Below are 26,346 nucleotides of genomic sequence, written 5' to 3'. Positions count from 1 at the left end.
AAAGTTTTTCTCTTTGTTTGTCCCATTTCCAGACATACACATTTTTCATGGAGTCATTGGTATTCTCCAGACTCCAGTACCACTGAAAATTAATATTTTGTTTGCTAGGCAGAGCTTTATTCATTGCAGGGTATAAATTCTGGCATATGTGAACTTTAAAAAATAATAATAATGCTAAAAATGGCTCATATGGTGGGTGCAGTGTCACAATCCAATATAGCATACAAAATCCTGTATTACTCCCAAAATCATCGCAACAAGGAGTATGCATGATTCTCTACATTATGCTACAGGACGTTGGGTAATGCCGAGGCTGAATTTTCAACATTCCTTCCACTTCTCCTTTTCCTCTTACCTCCACTCTTTTGCCTTGATGAAATAAAAACACAAGCACACACAGCACTGCTGCAAGGCAGATGGTTCCAAAATACAAATATGAAAAATGTTTTTAAAAACAAAAAGAAGAATAATCTATTTAAAGGGAAAGCAACAACAGCATCTGAGATAATATGGAGCAGGGGTTAGAAAAGCTATCTATCTAATATAATGAAAGTTTGTAATTCATATAGTTACTCCATTTTCAACCTGAATTTAAAGCATATAATAGAATGATGGGATAAAAGAAATGTCAACTGTATTCAGTTAAACAAATCTTTCATTGCTTTTAAAAGAGAGAAACATAGACTATAAGCTTTGGCAAAATTTTGTTATCGTGGCCTGAGCACTTGATGGTAACTGCAAGGGGTTACTGTGAAATATCAGTAAACAAAACAAAGAGAAAAAGAGAAGTAGCAAGGGAGAAGACCCTTGATGATAATGCTATGTAATCCTTAAGGCATAAAGATAGGAACCTTGAAAATTTCTGTTACTGCCGAGCAAAAGCAGAACTACAGATAAAACCCACTTTTTGCTATTACAGAGCCAAGTATAAAAAGAAAAGCAAAGATGAATCAGACTTACATATATTGCAGAACATGTGATTATCTGAGGGGGAACAAAAACAAAACCAGGGAAAACTTGAAGATGAAAGCTTACCAGCTCCACAGATTTGGTAAGAAATTCCATCATGCATAGGAAGAATTATAAGCAGCCTTAAAAAGTCATACCCTATAGCAGAAAAACAAAGCTTCTTCTGAAGCTATTTTCTTTCTACTTACGAACAAATAATAACTTATTAAAGTTGTGGGGTTTTTTAGAGCATACTCTTAATAGTTTGCGTCCTGCCCTGAAAACTTCTGTTTTTACAGCATTTAAGTGCTCAGTGGGCTTTACGTTTCATAAACACAGCAAACAGATGCGGTCCTAGGCCAAACAATTTATCATCTAAATTAAGTCTCTCTCTCATTTCAGATCCCAAATGAAAATGGCTGCAGTACCTAATTAAAATGTACTGGAAAATGGTACTTTGAAATGTATGGAATTTCTTGACAGACTAGCCACAGCAACTTGCAAAAGGAACAAGAACCAATGTGCTCTCCTCATAGCTGATAAATAAACACTTTAAAACATTCTTTTTTTTCTGGAATACATGGTTATACTAATTAAATGTTTCTCACAAAACATGATCCTGAGCTAAAATTCTTACAAATTATTTAACTATACCCTAATATGTTCAGATGGCAAACTAGCACCGTTCTCCAGGACAGCTGTGATTTACTCCAAAATATGTATTTCATAAAGTTTAGTATAAAAAACCTAAGTTAAATTTCACTGAATTTATATGAAAATACTAATCACATTCATTTTTTAAGTCCATGACATTTTTTACTATCCTTCAACACAGAAAGCATTTTGGGTTTTTTGGTGCCATTTAATTCAAGATGTGCTCACATCTTGAGCTGCACGTAGTTCTGATTTTACCTCTAATGTGGTAGAGGTCTCAAGAAGACACAAAAATGGGCAGTAACAATGACCAGAAGTATGAAATCACTTCCACGCAGGGAACGACTAAATAGACTGGGACTCCTCAGCCTAGGAAAGACTGAGGGGTTTGTAATTTAGAGTGGCATGGAAAGGATGAATAGGGAACGACAGTTCACTTTGCACACTGTCTCTTCCAATCAACAAGTAGGGGTCACTAAGTGAGAATAGGAAAGGGTAAGTAGAGAGCAGATGGTTCTTCATAATATGCCTAATTAAGCTACTAAAGACTTTACTGAAAGATATTGTGAATGGTAAAAATTATACACAGGTTCAAAAGCAACTGCACAAATTCAAGGGAAAAAAAACCCCCAAACATCCATCGTTAAATGCAATAAGCTCACTCTCACTAAGTCCCTGAGCCCCAAGTTTCCAACTGCAAATTGCAGAGGCCAAAGATTATACACTTGCTCTGTTCTTGCGTTTTCTGTTGCTGATGATCCTGCCCACTATCAGAACCAGAATCCAGGGCTAGAAGGACCTCTGGTCTGCCCAGGTATAGTCATTATTATGCGCTATTTAAAATCTACTTTAGGATTTCATATGAAAGAGTTCCCGAGCTCATTCTAAGTGAATAAAGGCCAATTGCAACGCTCCCTTTGAAATTCATGGTCCCTTTATGCCTTTCAGCTTCATTGTTTGTGATAATAGTTTGATTTACCATTATTATTTACTCTACCTTTCACTGTCTCTGAATGTTTTATTGTTTTGTATTAAGCCAATCCACTCATACATTCACCTCCTTCAGAAACTCTCTTTCAAGATCAGGATGTTCTGCTAATGTGACAATCTTGCCTTCCTGTTCTACACTGATTAATATGGTTATGTGTGGGGGGAATTTGTAAGTCCACCTTCATAAGTAATCTGAAATATAATTATTTTATAAGACATAAACAACTAACTACAATTATTTCACATTTTATTTTACCATAGACTATAGTTGCTTATCCTGTTTTAAAATGAAAAAGCAGTAGCTTTTTATATTTTAATTTTCTATTTGTTTTTATATTTCAGAGGGCACCTCTTCACGCCCTGATCACTGACACATCATTTTCCTTCTTTGAGTAAAAGCGAGTTTCTGAAGCTACTTCCACACCACAAAACTGAAATTCCACCTACCGTAAAGCATTCCTTTATCCAATGACCCAATATTAAAACCAGGCTTCTCGTCAATACCTCTAGAGAGTATGGCTTTTAAAAGTGGAGCCTCAAATCAATATTTAAGAATCTGTTTTACCATCTGCAGTGAGTTGCTGCAGCTTGTCGCAAACCACAAGGGATAGTGCTTTAGTGCTGAAAGGCGAAGCCAGATCAATAGCTAAAGATCAGTGGGTGGGAGCTTCACTACAGAGTTGCTTGTATTAATGCAACTTTGCCAGCGAGTTTGTTAATAAAGAGAAATGGTGCCAAAGAGAGCAAGGCAGTGAAAAAACACAAAGCTAATCTGGAAGATCAAGCCTCTTTAAACCTCGGTCTCACAAAGACTTATGTGCATGTTTAATGCCACGTGTTGTGAGCAATCCCATGGAGTTAATGGGACATAAAACTACTACTCCTCTACAGCCAAATTCATGCGTAAGTCTTTCCGATCTTGATATATATAAGGTTAGTGATAAGCGGGTGTTTTTTCCCCCCAGTGAAACAGGATCTTGAAAGAATAATGTTGGTTTCATGAGACACTGAAAAGCACTATTTGTTGCTATTAAAAAATTTCAGCAAACAAGACAGGAATTTTAATAGACCGAATAATTAAAGCAATCTTACAGCAATTATTTGCTTTATCTGTGTGTGGTTGGGGGAGAGGGGTTAATGAAACACCTCTTCAGTCATAAATCATTTACCATTGCTTCAGGCTTTTATCTTTCCTCTTCCTATTTGATAGCCAGAAGTAGATAAATCAGTTTTTTTCTTCCTCTGATTTAATTTTAACATATCTTCCGCAACTGGAGGAAATACTATATAGACTTAATTGCATTTCTGTAGAAACACTTTCGAGTTTTCATTAGCCATGTTTTAAATGTCTTTATTATACATTCATCCAAACGTAGCAGAATGGAAGCTTTGGAGCCCATGCTAAAGGCAATCTTCTACCAAATTTCAGCGGGATTCCTGCAGAAGGAAAGATCCCTTCCAGGATCTAGTTTAGCATGCATGAAATTGTAGTAACAGATCTTTAGTGACAGTCATAATTACAAAATTATCAGGATACAAGCACATTTTTTCATTGGGGATATAAAATCAGCACTGAATATATGCCTTTGTAGTGCATGCTCATAAAATAAATCCAGAATTAGGATAAGGAGAACAAGTCTCTATTAAAGGATGAAGTCAAATCATTACGGAAGCTCAGATAAGTTTCACTGCTGTCACATGAAACCTTGCAGATGTTGCCTGAAGTGGACATTACTTTGACAGTGGCCTCTCAACGCACAAAGGAAGAATGTCAGCTGTCTCTCAGACGATAACCTGACATGAGACCAGATGCAGAAATAAAAGGCCTATTTTAAATGTAAAGCTTACATAAAAGAAAAACAAGTTGTCTCTTTTTCAGTCATACAATAAGCATCATTCATTTGGAAAGGTCAATATTAATTAGAAAAATCCAGCAGGGATATTGTGTCACAGGCTTTTTTGTGCATCTGGTTGTTCTCTGCTGCAAATGAAAGATAATCCATATTCAGTTAGAGGTCCGAAACCTGTCTTGTCTCTGAAATTGCAACCTCCTTTAAATGACTGGTAAATATAATTAATTTAATTTTTAAAATTCAACATGTTTAAGTATTATCTTTGATTTATGTTTTGACTGCTTCCACAGTTCTGAATTCTTAAGTTTAAAATCAAAGGTAATCTCAAAAATCCCATCAGATAACGAAACTGAGTTACATGCCAGACTGACAGGATAGTGGTATTTATCCTCATGGAAGGGCTGGCATTTCTTTCATGCCTAGATTTCAAATAACAATGTGGAACAGGACTCTCGAGGAAAAAAGATACCAGCACCATCTTTGGGTGGCATCTTTGGGTCACAAACCGAACCCCAAATTCACTCTGCATTGCTCCAAAGACCATTTTATATTTTTAAGACATTGATTATCCATCCCACGGAACTGGGCAGGCACCAACTGAGATGCTCTGCCCCTTCCAGGGAGAGTCCAGAGAAGATGGATGTTAGGATTGCCTGTCAGCTACAAATGCTACAAATGCTTCTTCACTCAAAGGGAGGGGGGCTCTAAATGGCTTATTGTAGACCCAGATGTCAGAAGCTTGTGACGTCTATATGGAGGATGGAAAGCATGAACTAATGGTGACAGAGGCTAACTGCATTACGCAACCCCAAAGTTTGTATTTTAAAGAGCACCAAGGCACACAAAGCAATAAACGTGAAACTGCAGCTCCTCCTTCCTTGAAGTATTTTGTTGTAAATTTTGCACATGGGTAATGGATAATTAGAAATAGGGGTTCAGTCTACAAATACGTATTAGTAAATGCACACTAAAAAAGGCCTTAAAGCAACATAGAGCATTTAAATAGATTACATCTGAAGTAAGCAATGACTTTAAGATATTAGAGCTCTTACACGGAATATCAATAGGAGCTATACTCTTGAGTGATTATACAGTTTCTATTTACCACTTAATTCTGAATTTAATAATTCTGATGAACTACTGAAAAAGCTCTTAATTTTTTTCCAACTTCACACGTTCAAGCTCAGTTTTCTTTAGCTGACTGCTTTATTAGATGTTTTGTTGAAACAGCCATATGTACCTATCTAGCCTACAAGCTGTTTGGAAGAATGATATTATCTCCATGCACATTTATAAGGAGCTCTGAACATAATATTAGCAAGAAAAGATCAAAACCAAATTAGCAACTATTTGTTAATTTGTTAACAGTTGCATATTATACTGCTATAAGTATTCTTTAGTCAGAACACACTTACTGCAGCAGGATCCTTGTGCTTGTCTTCCTTGTTACCTGAATCCCTTGCATGAGAATTTATGGAATTTGGGACTGGGGGTTAGTTCTTTTATTTCTTGGATGTTCCCAGCTAACTGCCCTAACAATGATAGTTTTGCAGCTGTTAGCTTCCCTTGTTTCACTGCTCTCAGAGATTTCCCATTACTGCCTCTTTCTACACTGCATTGCCATGTATGTTGCCTGAATAACACCACAAAGACACCTTTGGGCGTTTTGCCATGTACACTATTTAGATTAAAGCTTCCATATTATTTAAATTAATTCCCTATTTCCTGCTCCTTGAATCTGACTTTCCTATCTGTTTTAAATCTTTACCTATAACCCTGCGGACTGCAAGAACACCTTCTTCCTTACTCCCATCCCTCTAATATTCTAAATAAGCAGGGACATTCATCTCTTTTTTACCTCCTCTCCAGAGTATTTTGATGGAATTGTCTCCCACTACTTGCAAAGCCTGATAATATCACGGAATGGTTTTATGTATGTATCCCCCCTATGGTTATAGATTGGGCTTTCCTGGATATCCATTTATAATAGCCACATATGTTTTGCTTCTGATTGCTCGCCCAGCATTGCATGATCTATTAAAGAGGTGTTATAAGAAGCAGTTTCAGGTAGTCTATTACAGAAACAACACACTTTATCACACCTTATCAGTATCTCAATGACTACTTAAAAACTCAGCTACTGACCTGATATTCTTTCAATGCCTTATGGATAGATTTGGTGGTCTGAGATCATTTTTTCAGGGGAGCGAGGTCCCCATTACAACTCATCACAGAAATTGGCAGCTTGCTAATAAATCTCAGCATAGGCACCAAGGATGAGCAGATATGGAAGAAGTCTCCTGTGTCTTCCATGTCAGAGCCATGAAAGATTTATAAGGGAAACCTTGTAGTGTTGCTGTCACTAATGCCAAACAGAGAGATTTTGCCACTGAGTTTAGCAAACCAGAAGTCTCCAACAACACTATAATTTATTAACATCCTGTGTCAGGGACTTCCACTACAGGTATTAGTATGTAATTTATTTATCCAGTACTGCACAGTAATTATTCATGGCATTCATTAGACTTGTTCAAATGGAAGGGCCCTTCTCCCAAAAGCAGCAACTGACTTTAGCCCAGCTATAGAGATTTGGATAACAAAGGGTCTGAAAAAGGAATAAACCCAAAAGTTCACAACACATGTTCAGCACCCAGGTATTTTTTATAAGTTTTAAATCTGAAATACAGCACATAGTGATACTAGACTGAATTAAGAAAGTAGGGTTGCATGGCAGAACATGAGGGTGTACAATGACTAGTAAAGTCACTGTGGCTGGTTTGGTTGAGAAGTGACGTCAGCTATGGGGAAAGGTAGAAAGGTGAGCTGAGCTAGGAGAGAAGGGTACTGATCACGCGTATGCACCACGTGTAAAGCAACTGTAAAAAGGAATCAGATGCATAATGAAGGTACTAGAGAGACAATTGTGCAAATATTTAATTTCTTAGACTGATTAGTTTTTATGATATATCCTTTTAGGTTGCTATGGGCTTTATATAATTAGTTTTGCTTGTCTCAGAGCTATACTCAAACCACTCCAATCAACACTACATGAGCCTACTCCTTTTAATGCTTTGGGAGGTCTACCACTGCTGTATCAATTTTGTATCGTACATGTGTGTGGAGACACACTCAGCTTCTCAATGAGCGTGACTTGAGTTCAGCGCAGCAATGCTACATTAAATGGCTATTTTCTAACTCATAGAGCTGGAAAATGGGGTTTAATCAATGACCATTAGACCTTGCCCTCCCTTCTGGCATAAAATGCCTTCTTTCATCCAGGGTTACCGTATTGTTGTTTTAATAAGTTATGATTGGCATTTGGCACTGAGTTACAGGGGCACGGAGGCCTTATTAGCAGGAAGAAATGAAAGTATTATGGAACAAAACAATTAAGTGGGACAGGATAGCTAACAAAGGTAAAACACTTCTCTGCTTAGGAATTTGTCATGGAAGGTTATTTTCTGTAACTGGAGATGACATCTTAAGAGGTTCTCAGCATATGCACTTCTTGCAGCCAAAAGGCCTAGTCATAGGCTTTTTACTACATTTACTTCAGTTAAAAAAAAAGCTTGTGGCTAAATCTGTGCATCACTTACATCTCACTGAAATCTTCAAATGTTTTCTTCCCCCCCCTCCTGCCCCTACTAATAAAATCCGCCTCTCTCAGAAGGTTCAAGTAGGAACTGACTGACATAAAACCTCTGCTCCCGGCACTAAGACAATTTCTCCTGAATTTCCTTCCCAATGTTTCAACATTGTAAAAGAAACTGAAGACTCAGTTCTGTGAGATGCAAGTGGCCTGGAAGCCCCAGCCCTGAAGGTGGCTAAAGTTGAGCCACCATAGTTCATTCATTAGGTTCTCAGCTCCTCACAGGAACCAGCCACACAACACAATGCCTTTGTCTGGCAGTTTTCAGTCTCAGAAGATCCGGAATAAACAGGTGGTTTGCACAAGGCAAAGTGCCTAGGCTTGCCAGATTACAGGTGGGAAGAATCATATTCTGTTTTATATAGACTATAAAGAGCTGACAGCAAGACATTATGAACATGCATTTTTCTTCATCCTTTTCTTCAAGAACAAAGCCCCACATTTTAACATTTTGCTTCCTTGTTCTACATAAAATCACTTTAGGACAGATGACACCTTCTATATCAACACAGTATCTTTTTTTTCCCCAGTATTACTTATTGCATTATTTCCTCTGTATCTGTACAGACACATTATTGAAAAAATACATATAGGGAATGCTGGGCCAAATTTTTAGGAAGATCCCCAACATTTTTTAAATCCAGAAAATGGATTCAAAGTTTTGAAGGCAGTTTGCTGCAGTATTCAGAACAGGAGCTGTGTATTCAAAACAGTATGCTCATCTACTCAAATACTCCCACCCATCACCCCAATATTTCCTTTGTTAAGAATCATCTGTTTTGCTAGACAGTTGTGGATTCTTCACTGACCCCCGCAATAAAAACCACAAGGGTGACCAGTCACAGACATGACTTATCAAATTCATAGGTAACGATGAGAAAATTTTCTTCCTTTTGAAGTTTTCTTTTCAACTGTGCCTGGAACTGAGAAGCTAAAACACTAGGGTATGCACACATTTACATGCTGTCCATGAATAATAAGACATCTGAGGCTCAATGAAGCAAGGACTTACGCTTGGAATGTTTGTCACAGAGAGCTGATGCCCTCATGTCACAGAGTCTCAGGGATCCTTTGCTGCTGCTGTAGACAAAGAGATTGCAGTGATGGGGATGAAACTCAGAGGCTGTAATCACTTCCGTCAGGTCCTCCATATTGGCTGGCTTTATATCTACAATGTCTGAATGGAAGTTTCATTAAGGAAAATGCAGTTGTTTGCAGGTAAACCATGACTCTTACTGCCTTCTTGAAGGAAGTGTGATTATCTAAATGCCCATACATTTAATGCTTTCATTTGTTTGGCAGTAGGGTGTTTTTAAATTTCCATACCTGCCCCATCTACACCAAACTCAAAGAGCCACTAGTCAACAACGGTTTTACAGCAGATACCATTAGTAGGTCAACATTTGTTCATGCTGTGCAAAGACATCAAAGAAAACAGTATCCCAGGGGATTTGGAATTCTCACCTTCATTAAAACTCTAGAGAGCAGGTAGCTGTATCTCTTGTAGTTGCCATTGAAATCACTGCTCTATCCCAGATAATACTGCTTTATAGGGAACAATGTACAGCTCAAATCTGCTCACTCAAGTAAAGGCTCACTGGCTTTTATGATCGTGCAACTTAAACTAAAAAATACACATAGCTTATGTTAAAAGCCTCAAACAACAAATGTATTCTTTTGCAATGGCAAATGTGGCAAACAGAAAAGCATTTATGCAAATAATTTTGTGTGCATACATACTCAGATAATTTCCTTTAAAAAAAATGTGCACAGTATGAGTTTGCTATTTGAATACTTGCGAAAGAATTATTTGAAATGGCTTTCTTGGTTTTTTATGTAAACGATGCTCACTACTGAAATCAATACGTTATTCTGTGACTGAGAACTGAACATCTAAATCATTTAAGTGTACATATGTGGAACAAAACCACATCAAAGATCTAGTTTCCCAAGCACAAACCTGTCAGTTTGATCACCAAATATTATCAACATTAGGTATAGCTCACATAGAGCCTCTCCAACACTTATACATCCACTCATACATATTACCTGCGTTGGTGAGCTTAAAAACCCGACCAGATTACCATGTATTTGGAGGAAAAGGCCAGCCTGAGGAAGATTCTACCTGGACTTGTACAAAGCATTACACACTGTCCTGCACAGCATCCTTGTCTCTAAATTGGAGAGACACGGATTCAATGGATGGACCACTTGGTGGAATTGGCTGGATGATCACACTCAAAGAGTTGTCGTCAACGGCTCAATGTCCAAGTAGAGACCAGTGATGAGTGGTGTTCCTCAGGGTCGGTATTGGGACCAGCACTGTTTAACATCTTTGTTGGTGACATGGACAGTGGGATCGAGTGCACCTTTAGCAAGTTTGCCAACAGCACCACGCTGTGTGGTGTGGTTGACACGCTGGAGGAAAAGGGTGCCATCCAGAGGGACTTGAACAGGCTTGAGAGGTGGGGCTGTGCAAACCGCATGAAGTTCAACAAGGCCAAGTGCAAGGTCCTGCACATGGGTCGGGGAAATCCCAAGCACAACTACAGGCTGAGAAGAGAATGGATTGAGAGTAGCCCTGAGGAGGACTTGGGGGTGTTGGTGGACGAGAAGCTCAACATGAGCCGGCAACATCTGCCTGCAGCCCAGAAAGCCAACCATATCCTGGGCTGCATCAAAAGAGGGGGGACCAGCAGGTCAAGGGAGGTGATCCTGCCCCTCTGCTCCACTCTTGTGAGACCCCACCTGCAGTACTGCACCCAGCTCTGGGGGCCCCAGTACAAGAAAGACATGGAGCTGTTGGAGCGAGTCCAGAGGAGGGTCACGAAGCTGATCAGAGGGCTGGAGTACCTCTCCTATGAGGACAGGCTGAGAGAGCTGGGGTTGTTCAGCCTGGAAAAGAGAAGGCTCCAGGGAGATCTAATTGCAGCCTTCTAGTACCTAAAGGGGGCCTACAAGAAAGCTGGAGAGGGACTGGTTACAAGGGCATGGAGTGATAGGACAAGGGGTAATGGCTTTAAACTGAAAAAGGGTAGATTTAGATTACTTATTAGGGAGAAATTCTTCCCTGTGAGGGTGGTGAGGCACTGGAACAGGTTGCCCAGAGCAGCTGTGGAGGCCCCCTCCCTGGAAGTGTTCAAGGCCAGGTTGGATGGGGCTTTGGGCAACCTGGTCTAGTGGAAGGTGTCCCTGCCCAGGGCAGGGGGGTTGGAACTAGGTGATCTTTAAGATCCCTCCCAAACCAAACCATTCTATGATGCTTATAAAGAAAAGAATGAAAGAAAGAGTCCCACGAGAGTGGACTCCCTGAAAGCAGTAGGTGCAGAAACATAAAATGAAAGAAAGATATATATGTAAAGCAGTACTTTTAAATAAGATTGTACATTTTCACATAGCCCTCAGCAATCCATTGCAGTTAAGCCATCCAAATGTTAACAAATCCTTCAAACAAGAAGAAGAAGAGGAGTAACATTACCCTATTTTACTGATGAGGCTGTGCAAGAGGCAATAAAGGATTTGCATAAGATCATATGGGAAATGCATGACAGAACAAACTGAGATCTACTGAGTCTCAGCTCAGTGCCCTAACCACAAATCATCTCAGTGCCTGGATTCCCCAAACATAAAATTTGAATCAGCTGACATTCAAAATTTAAACATCTCAGAGGATAAGATAAATGAGAAAATCTGTTTTACTGATGGCAAGAGAAATCGCGTATCATGATACTAAGCCTGTTTCTGTTCCCACTGTGCCCACTTCCCAAATGGAAGACCTTTAATTGATTTCTATGGGAATGGGGTACAGCCTATCACCACCTTTACACTGTATACTTTGATCTTTCCCAAAAATGCAGATCTGGGACACTACAGTGAAATTAAATTTAATACAAAAGATTCAGAGATAATTATCTTGATGACTTTGCATAGACAAATACATCACACTGATTTTTATTTTTTTTTACACCAAGTGGTTTGAAAAGGAAAATATCAGCAAAACTATTAATATCTTGTGACATTTAATAACAAGTGGGAATGAATTAATATTGCATTTCAACTACATTCCCACTTACTTGCACTATCACATTTGCATCCATCTCCAAGAATCCATCATGATTAATATTATTGCAATGAATGTTAAAATGTAGCAACATTGATTTACCCCTTTTATAGAGCATCACTAAATATTCTTGAAAATCAACAAGAAAAAATAACCTTTATCCAGTTATTTGTATTTGGTGAATCTGTCTGAAGAAATATCTGTAAGTAAAAGCAATTGCTTTCAGTGATTGAATTGCTTTCAGGAGTTCAGAGAAATTATAGTAACTCAATACAATAATTTCACCTCTCAGCAGAGAGATGAATAATTGCTGAGTGATGAGAAAGATATAAAATATAAATAGAGTATGTGAAACAGTCATGGTAAGTATCATTTTTCTGGATGCTGAAGACAGTATTGATGAATTTCCCTTCATTGCATGAAATGAATAACCCTATGCTGAATAATGAAATTAAATATTCCATTCTCCTGCCAGAAAAGCAGAAAATACTTGAAACAGACTGCATTTCCAGATGTGATCTAAATCTCCTCTGAGAAAGAACCTCATTGCCTACTGAGGATCATAGAGAAAATGCACCATGGAAAATTCATCGTTACGTTAGATTTAGAAAAAATAAAACAATAACACTTGCATTGAAGTAAACATTCAAGGGAATAGAGAGTTGCAGAAGAGACCTAGCCCAAATGCATTTGTAATAATAGAAGGAAAAACAGCCTTTGCTTTGACAGCTACAGAACCCACTGTATCAAAAGAAGAACATGTCACACAAAAGAACATTTTCCTCCTCTCATGATTTTTGCCATCTATTTGAAAACAATCAAGTACAGCTTGACATGTGATGTGTGGGAACTGTATTTAAACTAGCATGACATGGTAAGGGCAAGCATCTCCCATGAGAAATTTTGCATTTCTGTTTTTCCATCTTCCCTTTGTGTCTTTTTCTTCCTTTTAAGCACAAAGTCGCATGGCAGGAAAACATAAAAAAAAATTGAAACAGACAGTGTTCTTCAGAAACAGGCCTGTTGGTGAACTTGAAGAGCTCAAAGAAGAGGGAATCTGGCAGAAACTGATTAAACGAAAATTCCATTGCTAAAGGGCAAAGTATTCTAATGGCACAAACCTGTAGAGTCACCTCTTACACTATCATCTTCCCTTGCAATCATATCTCATGGAGGGATGCCTTGAGTGGGGCATGGTCCCTCTCCCCCAGTTCACTCACGTCTGAAAAACCAGTCACATCTGATTCCTGTTGTACCACATGTAACGTGGTTCATTTTCAGAGTGTGGACAAAACTAGTAGGACCAAAGCTATGTAAGATAGAAAGACCAAAGCATTCACCATTGGCAGCGCACTAGGATATAATTCTGTTGTCCTAAAAAAGCTGGTGTGCCTGTGCCTGAACAGGGCAGGAATTTCCCTTAAGAAAATGAAAAAGATCTTTACACTGCTTTGACTCCCACATATGCTTGCCAAATATGAAGAATTTTGGTCCCTGGTAGATACTTGCACTAAAGGGAAGGTGAACTGGACCTTTGCCCATGATGGGCTGGAATGCATTGGCAGTCTTTTAACTCATTAATATTAAAACAAGGAACAGAAAATATCTTCTTGCCCGCAAAAAATAAAACAGGTCTGTCCCTCCTAACCCAACTGTTTGTCATCTTATATACCGAGTCTCCCCTCCATTGCTTGGCTCAGTAAAATGGGACAAAGCTACAAAGAGGCCAACAGATTTTCTAGATGCTCTCCACAGCAAAAGGGAAAGGAAAGGTCTAGTATGCTTGGAGACCACAATGGTGAGAGATGATGTTTTTACAGTTGGGTTAGTAGAGCTACAAGACCAGGAGTTAATTTTGGGAAAGGCAACAAACATACTCTAAGGCAATGTAACATTTAACTTTGGCTAAGAGTGTCTATGTTGCTTTCCCCCAATTATTCAAGAACAGAGGTATAACATATGAGAGCGAGCAGGCAGGACAGGGCCTGACTGAGGGGGGAAAGGAGGCTTTAGGGAAAGAGGGAGGGGAGCAAGAGAAGCAAAACAGTGGGAGAGAAAGGAGGAAAGAGCATAAGGAAAGGCACGATTAACAATCTGCAATGATGCGCAGTGTGAGGGATGAGATCTGAGTACACGATTCCGTTATATGGCATGGTTAGTTCTAATCCAGTATTTTGTGCTGCTGTTGTGCAGCTGATATTAAAATGAGGATAACAGGAGGAAGAAGATTTGTTCCACTGCCTCTGGGCCACTGATCTAACAGAAATCTCCTCTGGGAGAAGTCACTCCATAAAGTTCCTTTTAGTGCAGGTTACAAAGATGACCCTCACCTTGATCCAAAATTCACATTAATCAGACTTCTCCTCTTGATCAGCAAGAATATAAATGAGTACGCCTGCTTTATGCTCATGCCAAAACACGTATAACGAGAATGTAGAAAATACACAGGGTTCCTGCTGAGCAAAAAAGGTTCCAGAATGAGTTTCCTTGTCTGATAATGGAAACATAGCTGTCTCCTCAAAACAGATTAAATTCCCTTTGAAGTGAACAGTATGCATAAAGAAATAGCTGCTTCATCTTCCTGAAACCATCAAGGAATTCTACAAGAAACTGAATTTTGTAGAAAACAAAGTTGCAACTCACAAGCTGTAGCATGGAAAGGACTGAATCTTATATCATTATTTTGGAATAATTTTTATAGGACTTGTGGGTTCAGTGCAAGAAGGAAATAATTTGTGTTAGTCAGATAAAGGCTACAGAAAAAAATTAATTGCCCCCCGCCTTTATCCAACCGCAATGGAGGAGAGAGGCTTTCTTTAGAAAGCCAGAGAGAATTTTCCATAGTAAGTTCACAAGAATATAAAAATTCTCATCTTTCTTATTTCAATATACGCTGATGTGACACTTCATTTTTACCCCTGTGTGGGACTTAGGTTTTTGCAATTTTTAAGCACTTTCAAAAAATAAACTTCAGCATAACATCTCTTTCCAAACCTGGCTGTTCCTGGCGTTTTCCACAGAGGTTTGTTCCAGCTCCTAATTTTGCCTGCATCTCACAGCTACATTCCAGCCTAGTCCTAGAAAGATTCACTGACTAGTAGTTGAAATCAATAGCAATTCATAGAAGCTGCCAGGGCTTCAGTTTAGGGTAATTGATTACTGTGGTCCTGCTGAGGCTCTGCACTTTTAATATAAGCATTTCTCTGAGTGGTTTCCTCTGTTAGTCATTCAGTGCACATTATTTTCATTACAAGGAGGGAACTGCAATGCCTACAAAGCAAGCTCTACCAGTTTTACACTTCCTACATGGTGGTTACATCATTTCTATATCATGAGCCAGTTGAGGGAATTCATTCCAAATGGCTACAGTTTTCATGCAGGTTGTGTACATCAGGGGAGGAGGGAAGAATCAGGCCTCAGTAGGCTTGATAATATCATGATGTGATTACATCAATATTCTATGAAAGAAAGAAGCAAGCCCTAACTTTTAAATAACATTCACTTACTCCTTTCTTCTCATTTCTTCAAGATATGTTTTCACTGTTGAATGACAATTCTACAATAGGCATGTCATGACAGTAAGGACACCATTGGATAGGGCCCAACTTCTGAATCTCTGTCTTTCAGACCTGTTGCCCAAGAGTCAAGGGTTTCTGGAATGGATTGTCAATAGGTTAATAGATTTGGCCTTTTCTTCAAATTCCAGTGTTTTACCTTAGGCAGAGACATGACCCAGTATTTATATTCTAAGTACGGCTATTAGCCACAGCGTCAATGCTTTTTATCACACAGCATTCACCCGCTGCTCCACTAAAAGCCTGTACTCTATGGCTTTTATTAAAAGCCCAGAGAGTTGCAATTACATTGTCCGTACCGTTTGACTCTTCTGAACCACAAAAGCAGAAACCACTTCATAAGCGTGTGCTCCTTCAAGCTGTCTTGGACCTAGTATCTGCTAATGCAAGGTATTGATCCATACTTCAAAATTACTTAGTAGTACAATGTCAGCCCAATTTCATTTTTAACTCCATCATCTGTACAACAATGATTCTTCAGACATCATCCTGGAGTTGGGAACTCTGGCAACAGACTCACGCCGGTGGTGATTTGCTGAAAATATCAATTTAAATGTCTTGAATTTGACTGGCAATAAAACATCTCCATCAAAGGTATTTAGATGTTGCCACTATGATTGTAGAAAGGCTTCTGACAGCTTTTTTTTCTGTATTTTTCCTCATATCAGGATTATGAGATAGAGAAAGAGTAAAAACTGCTATGGGCCTTTTAGCTTTATGTGGAAGGCCAAGTCATAGACAATTACGTTAGGCGCTGTGCAAACACAAAGTAAAGTGATTGCTCATAATATAAACGACAAGTACAAAGTGCATACAAAGAGATTAAGTAGCACTAACATAGTTTTGTAGACTTCTGAGATTTCTTAATTCAAGGATTACAGCCTAAAAAAAAAAGTAATCTGAAAAAGAGATGTTAGTGGAAGAAGAAAAGACATAGTCATAGCTAAGAGGCTGCAGTAGCAATAAGCTTTCCAGCTACTCAGCTAGAACTAGCTGCAAAAGAGAATTCAGCTGTGTTATGTAAATAGGAGGTACAAAAACTAAGCTACTGTTGAGATCTAGCTCACCCAGAGATAAGACAATATAATTCATTCTCCTGTCTTATTGCTAATACACATTTATACAGTGTGGATAATAAGGGGGTCTGTGTGCTGGAGTGGTGCTCCTTGGGCAATGGCCTCACATTTATGCTCAGCGTACCACTGTTGGTACAAGAGGGCCTGTGCTTCATCACAATCTACTATCTAAAGCTTCAGCCAGATTCGTGACTAATTTAGCTTTCCATTTCTGTTTTCTAATACCATAAAACTTAACAAAACATAAGGAGGAAAGAGATGAATGTTCAGACCCTTTAAATGTGTTTAGGAACCAAGATGTCACTGGTTTAACTGGTAGCTGATAGCAACCAGAGTCCCTCAGGACTAAGGGACCAACAAGATTTGTTCAAGGTCGAACAGAAAGCCAGGGATGGAACTTAAATACCAAACTTCTGAACTAAAGCTGCAACTCCTGGACTTTCCATCTCAAGTTTCATTCAAAAATGGAGATAATTGGCAAGAAATTAAAAGTAGTATTAGGAAACATTTTCCGTTCATTAAGTTCAAAGCAGAGTCAGTACTGTGTCAATGTTTTAGTGATAATGAAACTGAGACATGAACTGGCAAAGATTTGGCAAAGGTCAGCTTAAGGTCCAGCAAGAACAATAGTTCTGGATTCTGACTTAGTGGTCTCTCCCCTCTCTACCCACAGTACTCCAGGCATGTGAGTAGTCACTCAGTTCTTTGCTTGGTTGGTTAGTTAGTTTTGAGAGGTTCTTTTGTTATTACATTTGTCTTTTGGATTTTTTTTCCCCAGAACACAGACCAGTCTAAAGACTCAGTCTGAATTTGAGAGATCTCATTCTGATCTTTGTAACATCAGAATTACTTTGCATTCCTATTATCTCAGTAGAATAAAACCAGAAAGCAGCAAGAAAGCCCAAAGTCTCCCTTATGCAAATATTACTTGAAAAAAGAATCAACATATTTTAAAGGTACTTAGTTAAATTTTAGGACATTGCTTTTACTGCCATACATTCAAGTAAACATTATAGACTTTGCTGTATGCAAGTTAAAGAAAAACAAATCTAATATATAAGAGAAACTGCCTATGGAGTAGCTGCAACGTTGGAATAAACATCGAAAGCAGAGAATTGTAGAATAGCACTGCTAGGAAAGAGAGTAATTAAAATGGTGCAAGTCACGTCCAAACTTTCTCATAGACAGGCCTGTTCATATACATTGTAAACATACATTTACTTAGAGAATAATGAATTTAGAAGTAGATACTGAAAAATTTTAATTTATCTAAGAACTGAATTTTTGGCTTGTTTTTTAGAACAGAACACCCGCATTTTCATCTGTAGTCAGTCACATGCCTGCTTTAGCAACAACCATATGCACATTCAAATTTTCAAGAGCAAAGAAATCATTATCTGCATATACACAGCTGAGAGCAAAATTAAGTGGATGAGTCAACAGAGAAAGACCTGTCTTCATAAATGCACATCTGCATTTTTCTGTGTACAGCACTTAATCACTGAAAGGCTGCAAAGTCATATTTAGTTGATATATTTGCATATTTATTATGATTTCTCTGAAACTATTGTGGGATGCTTAATGTTACATTTGGAACATAACAAATACCAGAAGAGCCTCAGGTACATAAAAATTATTAAGGGAAGAGACCTATTAAGTCACCTAGCTCAGCTTCTCTTAGGCGGTACTTTTCTGTGTAGCGATGGTTCCAAGAAAAGACTGCAACTTCTACGTAATAAGACTAGGACAAATTCTAAACTAAAGCAATATCATCTTATCATTCATAAACCTGCTTTCCTGGAATCAAAAAGAGAACTGAGAGGGATCTACTTGGTTTGTCCAAGATCCCTCTCAAAAGAGAACTGAGAGGGATCTACTTGGTTTGTCGAATCTAGTCCCTGGTAGTACGGAGAAATACAACATATAACTTCCTAAACTCCATCTTAAAAGCTGCCAGGGATTGTTTCCCACATAACTTACAGGAAAGAAGAGATAATTATTTTTTTTTTAAATTAATAACCTATGCACTAACAGGTTATACCATCAAGAAATTTGTTCCTGATAATTATTAAAATCCCATTCAGTTGAGGAAGATCTGCCTGTTAAAAGGCAGGAGGATACAGACTCTTTAGAGCATTTTGGTGGGGATTTTTCTTTCCCTACATGCAATTTATTCTTTCATATACCTTGCAGAAAACCGCAATACAGCAGTATTTGTACCCCAGTAGAGCAGAATAATTCCATATTTTAATTGAAGTTACAATTCAAGTCACAGAGGACTCATTTTTGCAAAATTTAGCTAGCCAAAAGTGGTTTCTAGAGCATAATACTCTCTCCTTCCCTGCATGTTTGTTATGGAAGTCGCTAAATAAAACTATCTTCAAAAATATCCAGATACTTCTGAAAAATAGATACTTTAAAAATACTAATAAAGGCTTCCATTCAGAATTTACAGTGATATTTCTGCCTGCAGCTAACTTTTCACTGCCAAGAAGTCCCTGAACATGAGCAATGTGAAAATGAAAATGAACATGAGCAATGTGAAAATGAAAATGAGGAACAGATTCAGTTCTCATGAGAAACTCCATAGTGAAACTTTTCCAAATCATCTATAGTAAATTATATAAGACATCTGATTAAAACCTTTTGGCAGGACTTATTATCTAGTTGCTTAATTTATGTGAAAGGGTTTACAAAAATGCTCATCAGCTTGGTCTCTGGGTACTGCAGAAGAATAGGGATTTCAGGAGTTTGAAACACCAAGATCATTCTCCAAGGCAAAGGGAGAGGTTTGATATTCACAAAAGGCTGTATGCCTTCATGTGCTTTCGGAACGCTGATTCCAGCCAAGTCACATAGCTTGCAGTCAGTTTGAAAACAGTCAAAATAGACTTGTTCTTAACTCTGGTGTTGTAACTTTGTTAAAGTTAATATTTCCTTTAGTTACAGGGCATTTTTATTCCAAAGGCCCTAAAAGTGACCTCCCTTAACTACCGCAATTTCACACGCAATGGCACTACTAAAGTGCAGTCCTCGCCAGTGTGTGTTACGACAACAGAAAAGAGAGAAATGTCTGCATTAATGAGAAGTAACCTAGCTGCTTCCATAGAAAGAAAAGCTTCCACAGTCTCAGGTTTTAAAGACTCAAAACACAGAGGAGTACAGACTGCAAGCTTTACAATACCTGAGATGACCATGTGAGCATTTTTCTGACATCGCCATTCTTGCATGGAATACTCTTCAAGCTAAAAGATTTTAGCCAATGAGCAAAGCAAGTTATATTTTCTTCTTCTTTCTGTTAGTACTCTGCAAAAGATTGTGCTTTGCAAGGTTAATTTCAAGTCTAAACTCACATGGGAATGAGAATAATTAGACTCATTTAAGAGAATTCTCCCCTCTGGCAGAGCTGATTAAATTATTTATAAATTATCTTTTCATATAATTGTACCTAGAACTGTGTAAATGGTTTTTTTGTCTAACTTTCAATAAATTCATAATACATGTTTTTCAAGTTGGATACACCACCTGCACCTGTGACAATAGAGAATGGCTCATTTTTAAAATGCTTCAATGAGAAATTAATCCAGAGGGAAACAGAAGCATGCAATTTAAAAGCTTCCACAATGACACCATACTGATTAAAACTCATCAACTGAAGAAATAAAATTAGTGAGACAATAAATCTTGGGCTGAATCCTGTTACCCATTTCCACAGGAATAACTTCCTTGACTGCAGCCACATTACACTAAAATATGAGTGCTACTTAACTGAGTATCAGCTCCGTGATGTGAGCCCTTCTCTGTTATTTAATATTCCTTGCTATAGTTCCCAAGTCCTTCTTTGCTAAAGATCTCCAATTCTGGATAAAACCTGAAAATTCTAATGGAATAAACCACTATGGTGAAAAAGGAAATCTGGTTGGTGACGCTAACACTCATTTCAGCTCTACTAAGTGCTTTTTCTCTCTTTGATAGCAATAAATTTGAGAAATCTTGAGATAATGATACTTTAAAGGACATACCTCCTACAAAATAGTAACTTCTTTGCTACAACCAGAAGAATAACAGTCCCAATTAAATTGGAAAGCAATTGACTCTATGGAGATCTGTGAAAAGATATCTTTGCACCTATTGTAAAATTCTAAGTATCTTCTATAATTGCATTGCCTAGATCACTCTACAAACACATGAATACAGTGAAATCCCAGTGCTGTTCTTTAATGTACTATTAAAGAGTTCTGAAATGGCTTTTATGGGCTCAGGATTTCACACTATTCTTTATCATGTGCTGCGACTCCAGTCAATTTTCTTTTTCCTTTTTGCAATTCACTATAGAGTTTTAAAAACCAAGAGGATTTTAATGCCTCTGGCTATGTTTTTCCTTACCTTTGCAGCAACTAAATAATGGGTATGGGTCTCTATTTGGGGACAACTGTGTTAGAAAAGACAGAGGGTTAAATAAAGAAATCCATTAAAAGGATAACATAATCACATACTTATTCATTCAAGTTGTGCATGGACAGGAGTGATAAGTAAGAAAATTAGGTATTCTGATTAACAAATTAATATTTTTATTAAACAATAAATCTGCAGTGCAGTAATTATCCCAAGGCAATAGCTATGCTCAAATCACCTTAAATTAACTTCTCTAAAAGCAACTCCAGAAAAAAGGAAGAGACTGGTCTTTGCCAAGAATGCAAAGGCCTCAGCTATAATTAGTTTTTCATAGCCAGGCTCAACTCTTCCAATTTATTTATTTTTGGAGTATGGCTAGATAAGGACTATTTTCCTAACACTATCCCATGCCCTGAAGACACTGCTAGCTGACACTCCAGCCATGCATCGTTTGCTTTTGCTGCAATGGACAGTTCAGCTGTCTGGCAGGAGGGTCTCAGCCAGTGATTCAATGCTACAATGCTGTTGAACTAGCTCCGATATCTCTCCTTCAGCTATCAAACTTGCTCTGTCATCCAGTTCTCTCTGACTGGCTGATAGTCAAATTCCTGAGATAGGAGTCAATTTAAGGTGGTGAGAATAGCTAAAAAGCAGTCATTTCTGACAAGGATCATAAAGTATCCTCTGGCAAGAAACAAAACCAAACCGAAGTATTGAAAGACCACTTTTTCAAATTTATTCATGGTTTTCAGAGCTCCCTAAATCTGGACTTAAAGCCTCCTAAAAGATGCTGAGATTTCTCAATTTGATGATTTGAAAACAAATCATCCTTACGGTCCTTACAGCCTCTACTCACACAGACTTACTGACTATAATTATTACCTTTTATTTGAATTACAGCAGTTAGTTATAAAAACTGCAATTTGCGCAAGATAACATATAAATGCATGACTGTTCCTGCTCAAAACTGTACTCAATTAAGATATTCTGCAACAGATGATGACCACATCAGAAATAATGTGTCCAAACTGAACATAGTTTTACCTCAACAGAAGCAGAAGAGCCAATTCCATGCTTGTTGTAGAAGCTGTATCTATGTTAGCATCTACAAGACAGAGTCATTTAGGTGATCCTAGAAATGCGGTTCCCTCTTGGCACTTTGCACTAGGGACATACAGAATTTTTCTTACAAATGAGTCTGTTGAGAATTCATGAAAGGCTCTGTTTACTATCGGGATTCTATACAGTTCAGAGAAGATGACAACTTACAGTTACACATACTTACCTATTTAATAGGGTTTTTTCCTCAATTGACACTAAAAACATTTACTGTGTGATTTTAATAAAAGAATCCCTACTGCATTCTTCCTAACAGGCAACAAAAACATACATCAAGGACCTCCCCAGCTACCACATTTCTAAAATCCTTATTCTGGTGGTCACATGAGATATTTTGTTTAAAGCTTCAAATTCCTTACTTAATGCCATGTTTGACTATTGTGGTTACAAAGAACAGGTGCCTGATGCATTGTTTAATTACACCCCCACGGAGCCAGTGTGGTCTCCAGTCTAGCAGTTGGAGAATTTTTTCCTCCTTTTATATTCTTCTTAATTATTATTTACCTAGTACTACATATCCAATTAGTGTGGACCCCTACAGAATCTAAAACAGTTTAAAGTAAAATCAGACTTTACTTGAATATTGATATCTAGTAATAATGCTTAACAGCTCCATTAAAATGATGATTGGGTTTTATTCTGTTAAGAGCTGTCTTTCTCCAGTTGAATTCCTTTTACAGTGCATACACAATTTTGATATTGGAACTCTGCCTAGCTTTGCTTGTACACATAGGTAAGGTGTGGTACATAGTTAATGTTTTAACATAAAGTGGTTACCATACTTTGTTCAATCCATCACAGCTCGAGGTTTAACGTTGCAAACATCATATAAAGTAAATGCAAATTGATGCATAAAAAAAAAAATACAAAAGTGGCCAAAACGCATTTCACTACACCTTTTTTGTCTCCAAAAATACTGATTAAATTTACTTTAACTCTTAGGTCAGCTAACAAAGATTCAGTCACCCTCCCTGGATCTCCTAGGATGATGCACGAACTTTCGATATTTGGAAATTCATGCTATTCTAAACCCATCTGACTACAAATCTGTGCCTTGATTTCCACTGGGGTTTATTTCAGATACCATTATTTGTGAACTTCTCGGCACAATGAGGAAGACCTCTTCCCAAAAACTAAAGAAAACATAAAGTGATTTTTACTTTCATGTGACGAAGGATTTATTTCTGAATAAGACCACCAAGAGGAAAATAAAAGGAGAGTATCAAAATTTGTGTGGGCCAGCACTTTAGACAAGAAATAATGTGTATGTACTTTACCTTGACAGCAGCAAAACCTCCTTCTTTCCTCCTCAGTAACTACTGTAGTCAGATCAAATAGTATAGTCATACTTGCTTTTCCAGGTCCACAATATTAATTAAAAAAGCCCAAAAATACTGTATGGAAGAGTCCAACTCAGGTAACCATTTATAAACTTGATCTATTTGTTAAGCTTTATGGGAAAAGCATGAAAACTCTGGTCAAATATGAAAGACATCTCAGGCCTCACTACAAAACAGAACTTTATCCTCTAGTTTTCTGAGGCATCTGAAAAAGACAATAGGAATTCCTTATATAAATTAATACAAAGAATCTTTGTAGTAATGAGGGATTATTTCTCAGAATTTCAAGAATTCTCTTAAGTACCCTTCAGAACCATCATATGTATACAGGAACGCACTTTCTTGAGGTCTCAGCAGCAGCACTTTATAAGCTTTATGCTGGAGCTTGGTCCTATTTCTGAGCCTCAGTATATGACCTATGATCTGTTGCCACTCATACGTACAGTGCTTTGCTGACACAGAAATATTCAGCATTAGGAATAAGAACTCTGTAAGAATTACAGTACCTGCTGCCAATGTATTAATTACATCTTAGCAAAACTAAATACTGAACTACACCAGTGTAACTGATCCTCAAATTACTGGGTGATTTTGTGTCTAGAGTTGCACAGGTAATTTCAAAATTATTTTAATGCACAAATACTCTAAGTTGAAAGATCTCAAACCCAGAAGTTAATGGGCAAAGTCAATGGAAACTGCCATTTTGCAGAGCTTTGAAAATCAGATCACTTAAAACCAACCTGAAATTAATCGCTAATCATTGCTAAACATATAACCATGGATTTCCATCTAGTACAGTCGTTTTTCTAATGAAAAGCTTTTCCATTGCTTCAGAAAAGAGTAACGTAAAAGGAAAACTCTTGGGAGAGATAAGCAGTTGGCTTAGGTACTACAACCCTTACCTAAATTTATCAGCGAATGACTAAATGCTAAGCACTGGCAATGTAAAGATTCATTTCAGTGGACCTTTTGCAAGATTAGACTTGTCATACATTTTTGTACAAACACTATATTATTTTTCTCTGTCCATTAATGCAAGTGATCCCTAGCAAAAAACCTCTGTTGGTGCTCAGTGAAATTCCATCCCACTGCATCCTGGCAGTTAACAGACCTCTATGGAGCAAAGATACACTGACCTACATTTTTCCAAAAAGAAACAATTTTCCTGCCATTTCTTCATCTCTGTCACCTTTTTTACAGGATTTCTCTCTCCTGAACAGTTTGCCACTTTATCTAATGGGGAATTAGAGTATGGATGGAAGTAACGGAAAGGGGGATCTCACCAGGTAACATTCCCATTCTGGGCTGAAATTCCAGCGAACCTATTTGGCTCTAACAGTCTTTGTTTAATTGAGTATGAAGCGAGGCCAAGACTGCCTAACCTCAAAATTTTAGTACAATTATTTAAAAAAAAAATTATTGCAAAGTATTTAATCGTGTTCAAGCCAAGCACTTCAGTAATACCGAGGACAAAAGATTTCTATCATGACCAGTTTACAATGTAATTAACAGCAGATGAGAAATGGCATTGCAGCAAAGAACCTAACAGATAAGTATTGATACTTAGTGTGAATTTTGTGTATTCACAAGTTTCATGCAATAGAATTTCTTTTTTATTATTATTATTTTTTATCTTTTTTCCTCTACATACTGTTCTTCCCCACAGCTTTGAAAGATAGGGCACTGGAGCCCTTAGTCAGCATTTCTACTAGTCTACCTCAATTAAAGCACAGTTCAACATTTATCAAAATGCACAGAAAACATCCAGCTGACAGTACTCAGATGTGAGTTACGTGTCAAAATCTTTATTTTTACTACTGTTAACTCCTTCTTTTACTAGAAGGCCAGTATTCCCTTGCTGAAAGATGTGGAGACTAAAGAGTGCGTTACATCAATCCAGAATCTAATCAGCTTGTTGAAAATAGCTTTTTTCCCCCTCAGTTGTTCATGTAGGAGTGTTTTAATTAGAAAAGCAAAGCAACCATTTCTCAGTAGTTACACTTTAAAAGAGCTTGCCAAACCACAACAATAGGGTACATAGTACCTCTGCAATCCTCTAGTTCTAACTTACAGACCCGATTTTAGCTTTGCAGACATCTTCATTCTCCTTTAAAGGAGACAGAGACAATGTGTATGGGAGAAGGAGAGATTCTGGGAAGTAAAGAATAAAAGAACAACACAAATTTGAGTAAAAGCTACTCCAATGTTGCTAGCAGCAACTCAACTAGAATATGACTTCATAGTATAATATATATCTTTTAAATGCCTGATACAGAGTGGCAGAATCTTTCTTGACAGACTAGGAAATACTAAAATGTATTACGCAGAGCTCTCAAAAGAAGAGCAATAATGTCTGCCAGCTCCCCAAACAGAAAGCGTGTGCTTGAGGAAAACAGGCTGCAGGTAGGGGTGGCAGCGCGTTCTCACGCAGTTAAGGCATTTTTTTGAGAGTGCAGAAAATGCATCCTTGTGCACAGTCATCCTGGCTGAGGAATTTTTATAGAAACAAGCTTATCTCACTCAAGGGCATTAACTTGCCAGCTTACAGCTCCACAAATGCCAAGAGAATACTGCAGATTTGCTTTCAGTTTAGCATCCAAATGCATAGCACTGTGGCAGGTAACAGGAATTTTTTAAGGCTAGCTATCTTCCCCAGCCTGAGGGCTGCTCCCAGAGCACTATATATG

The 26,346-nt window shown here is 37.9% G+C and overlaps 1 protein-coding gene across 7 annotated transcripts in view; it reads right to left on the bottom strand.

Annotated features, from left to right (window-relative positions):
• The window catches only part of PPP2R2C (protein phosphatase 2 regulatory subunit Bgamma), a 201,110-nt gene that overhangs the window by 21,673 nt on the left and 153,091 nt on the right, over positions 1 to 26,346 (bottom strand). For all 7 annotated transcript variants that reach the window (XM_054824004.1, XM_054824006.1, XM_054824010.1 and 4 more), the window contains one exon: positions 9,107 to 9,271. In XM_054824004.1, coding sequence (XP_054679979.1) covers positions 9,107 to 9,271 — 165 coding nt within the window. The remainder of the gene's footprint in view (positions 1 to 9,106; positions 9,272 to 26,346) is intronic.

This window comes from Grus americana, chromosome 4 (assembly GCF_028858705.1).
Source record: "Grus americana isolate bGruAme1 chromosome 4, bGruAme1.mat, whole genome shotgun sequence".
Taxonomy (NCBI): Eukaryota; Metazoa; Chordata; class Aves; order Gruiformes; family Gruidae; genus Grus; species Grus americana.
The sequence above is the reverse complement of the archived record's forward strand: the minus strand, read 5'-3'. Positions and strand labels throughout refer to the sequence as shown.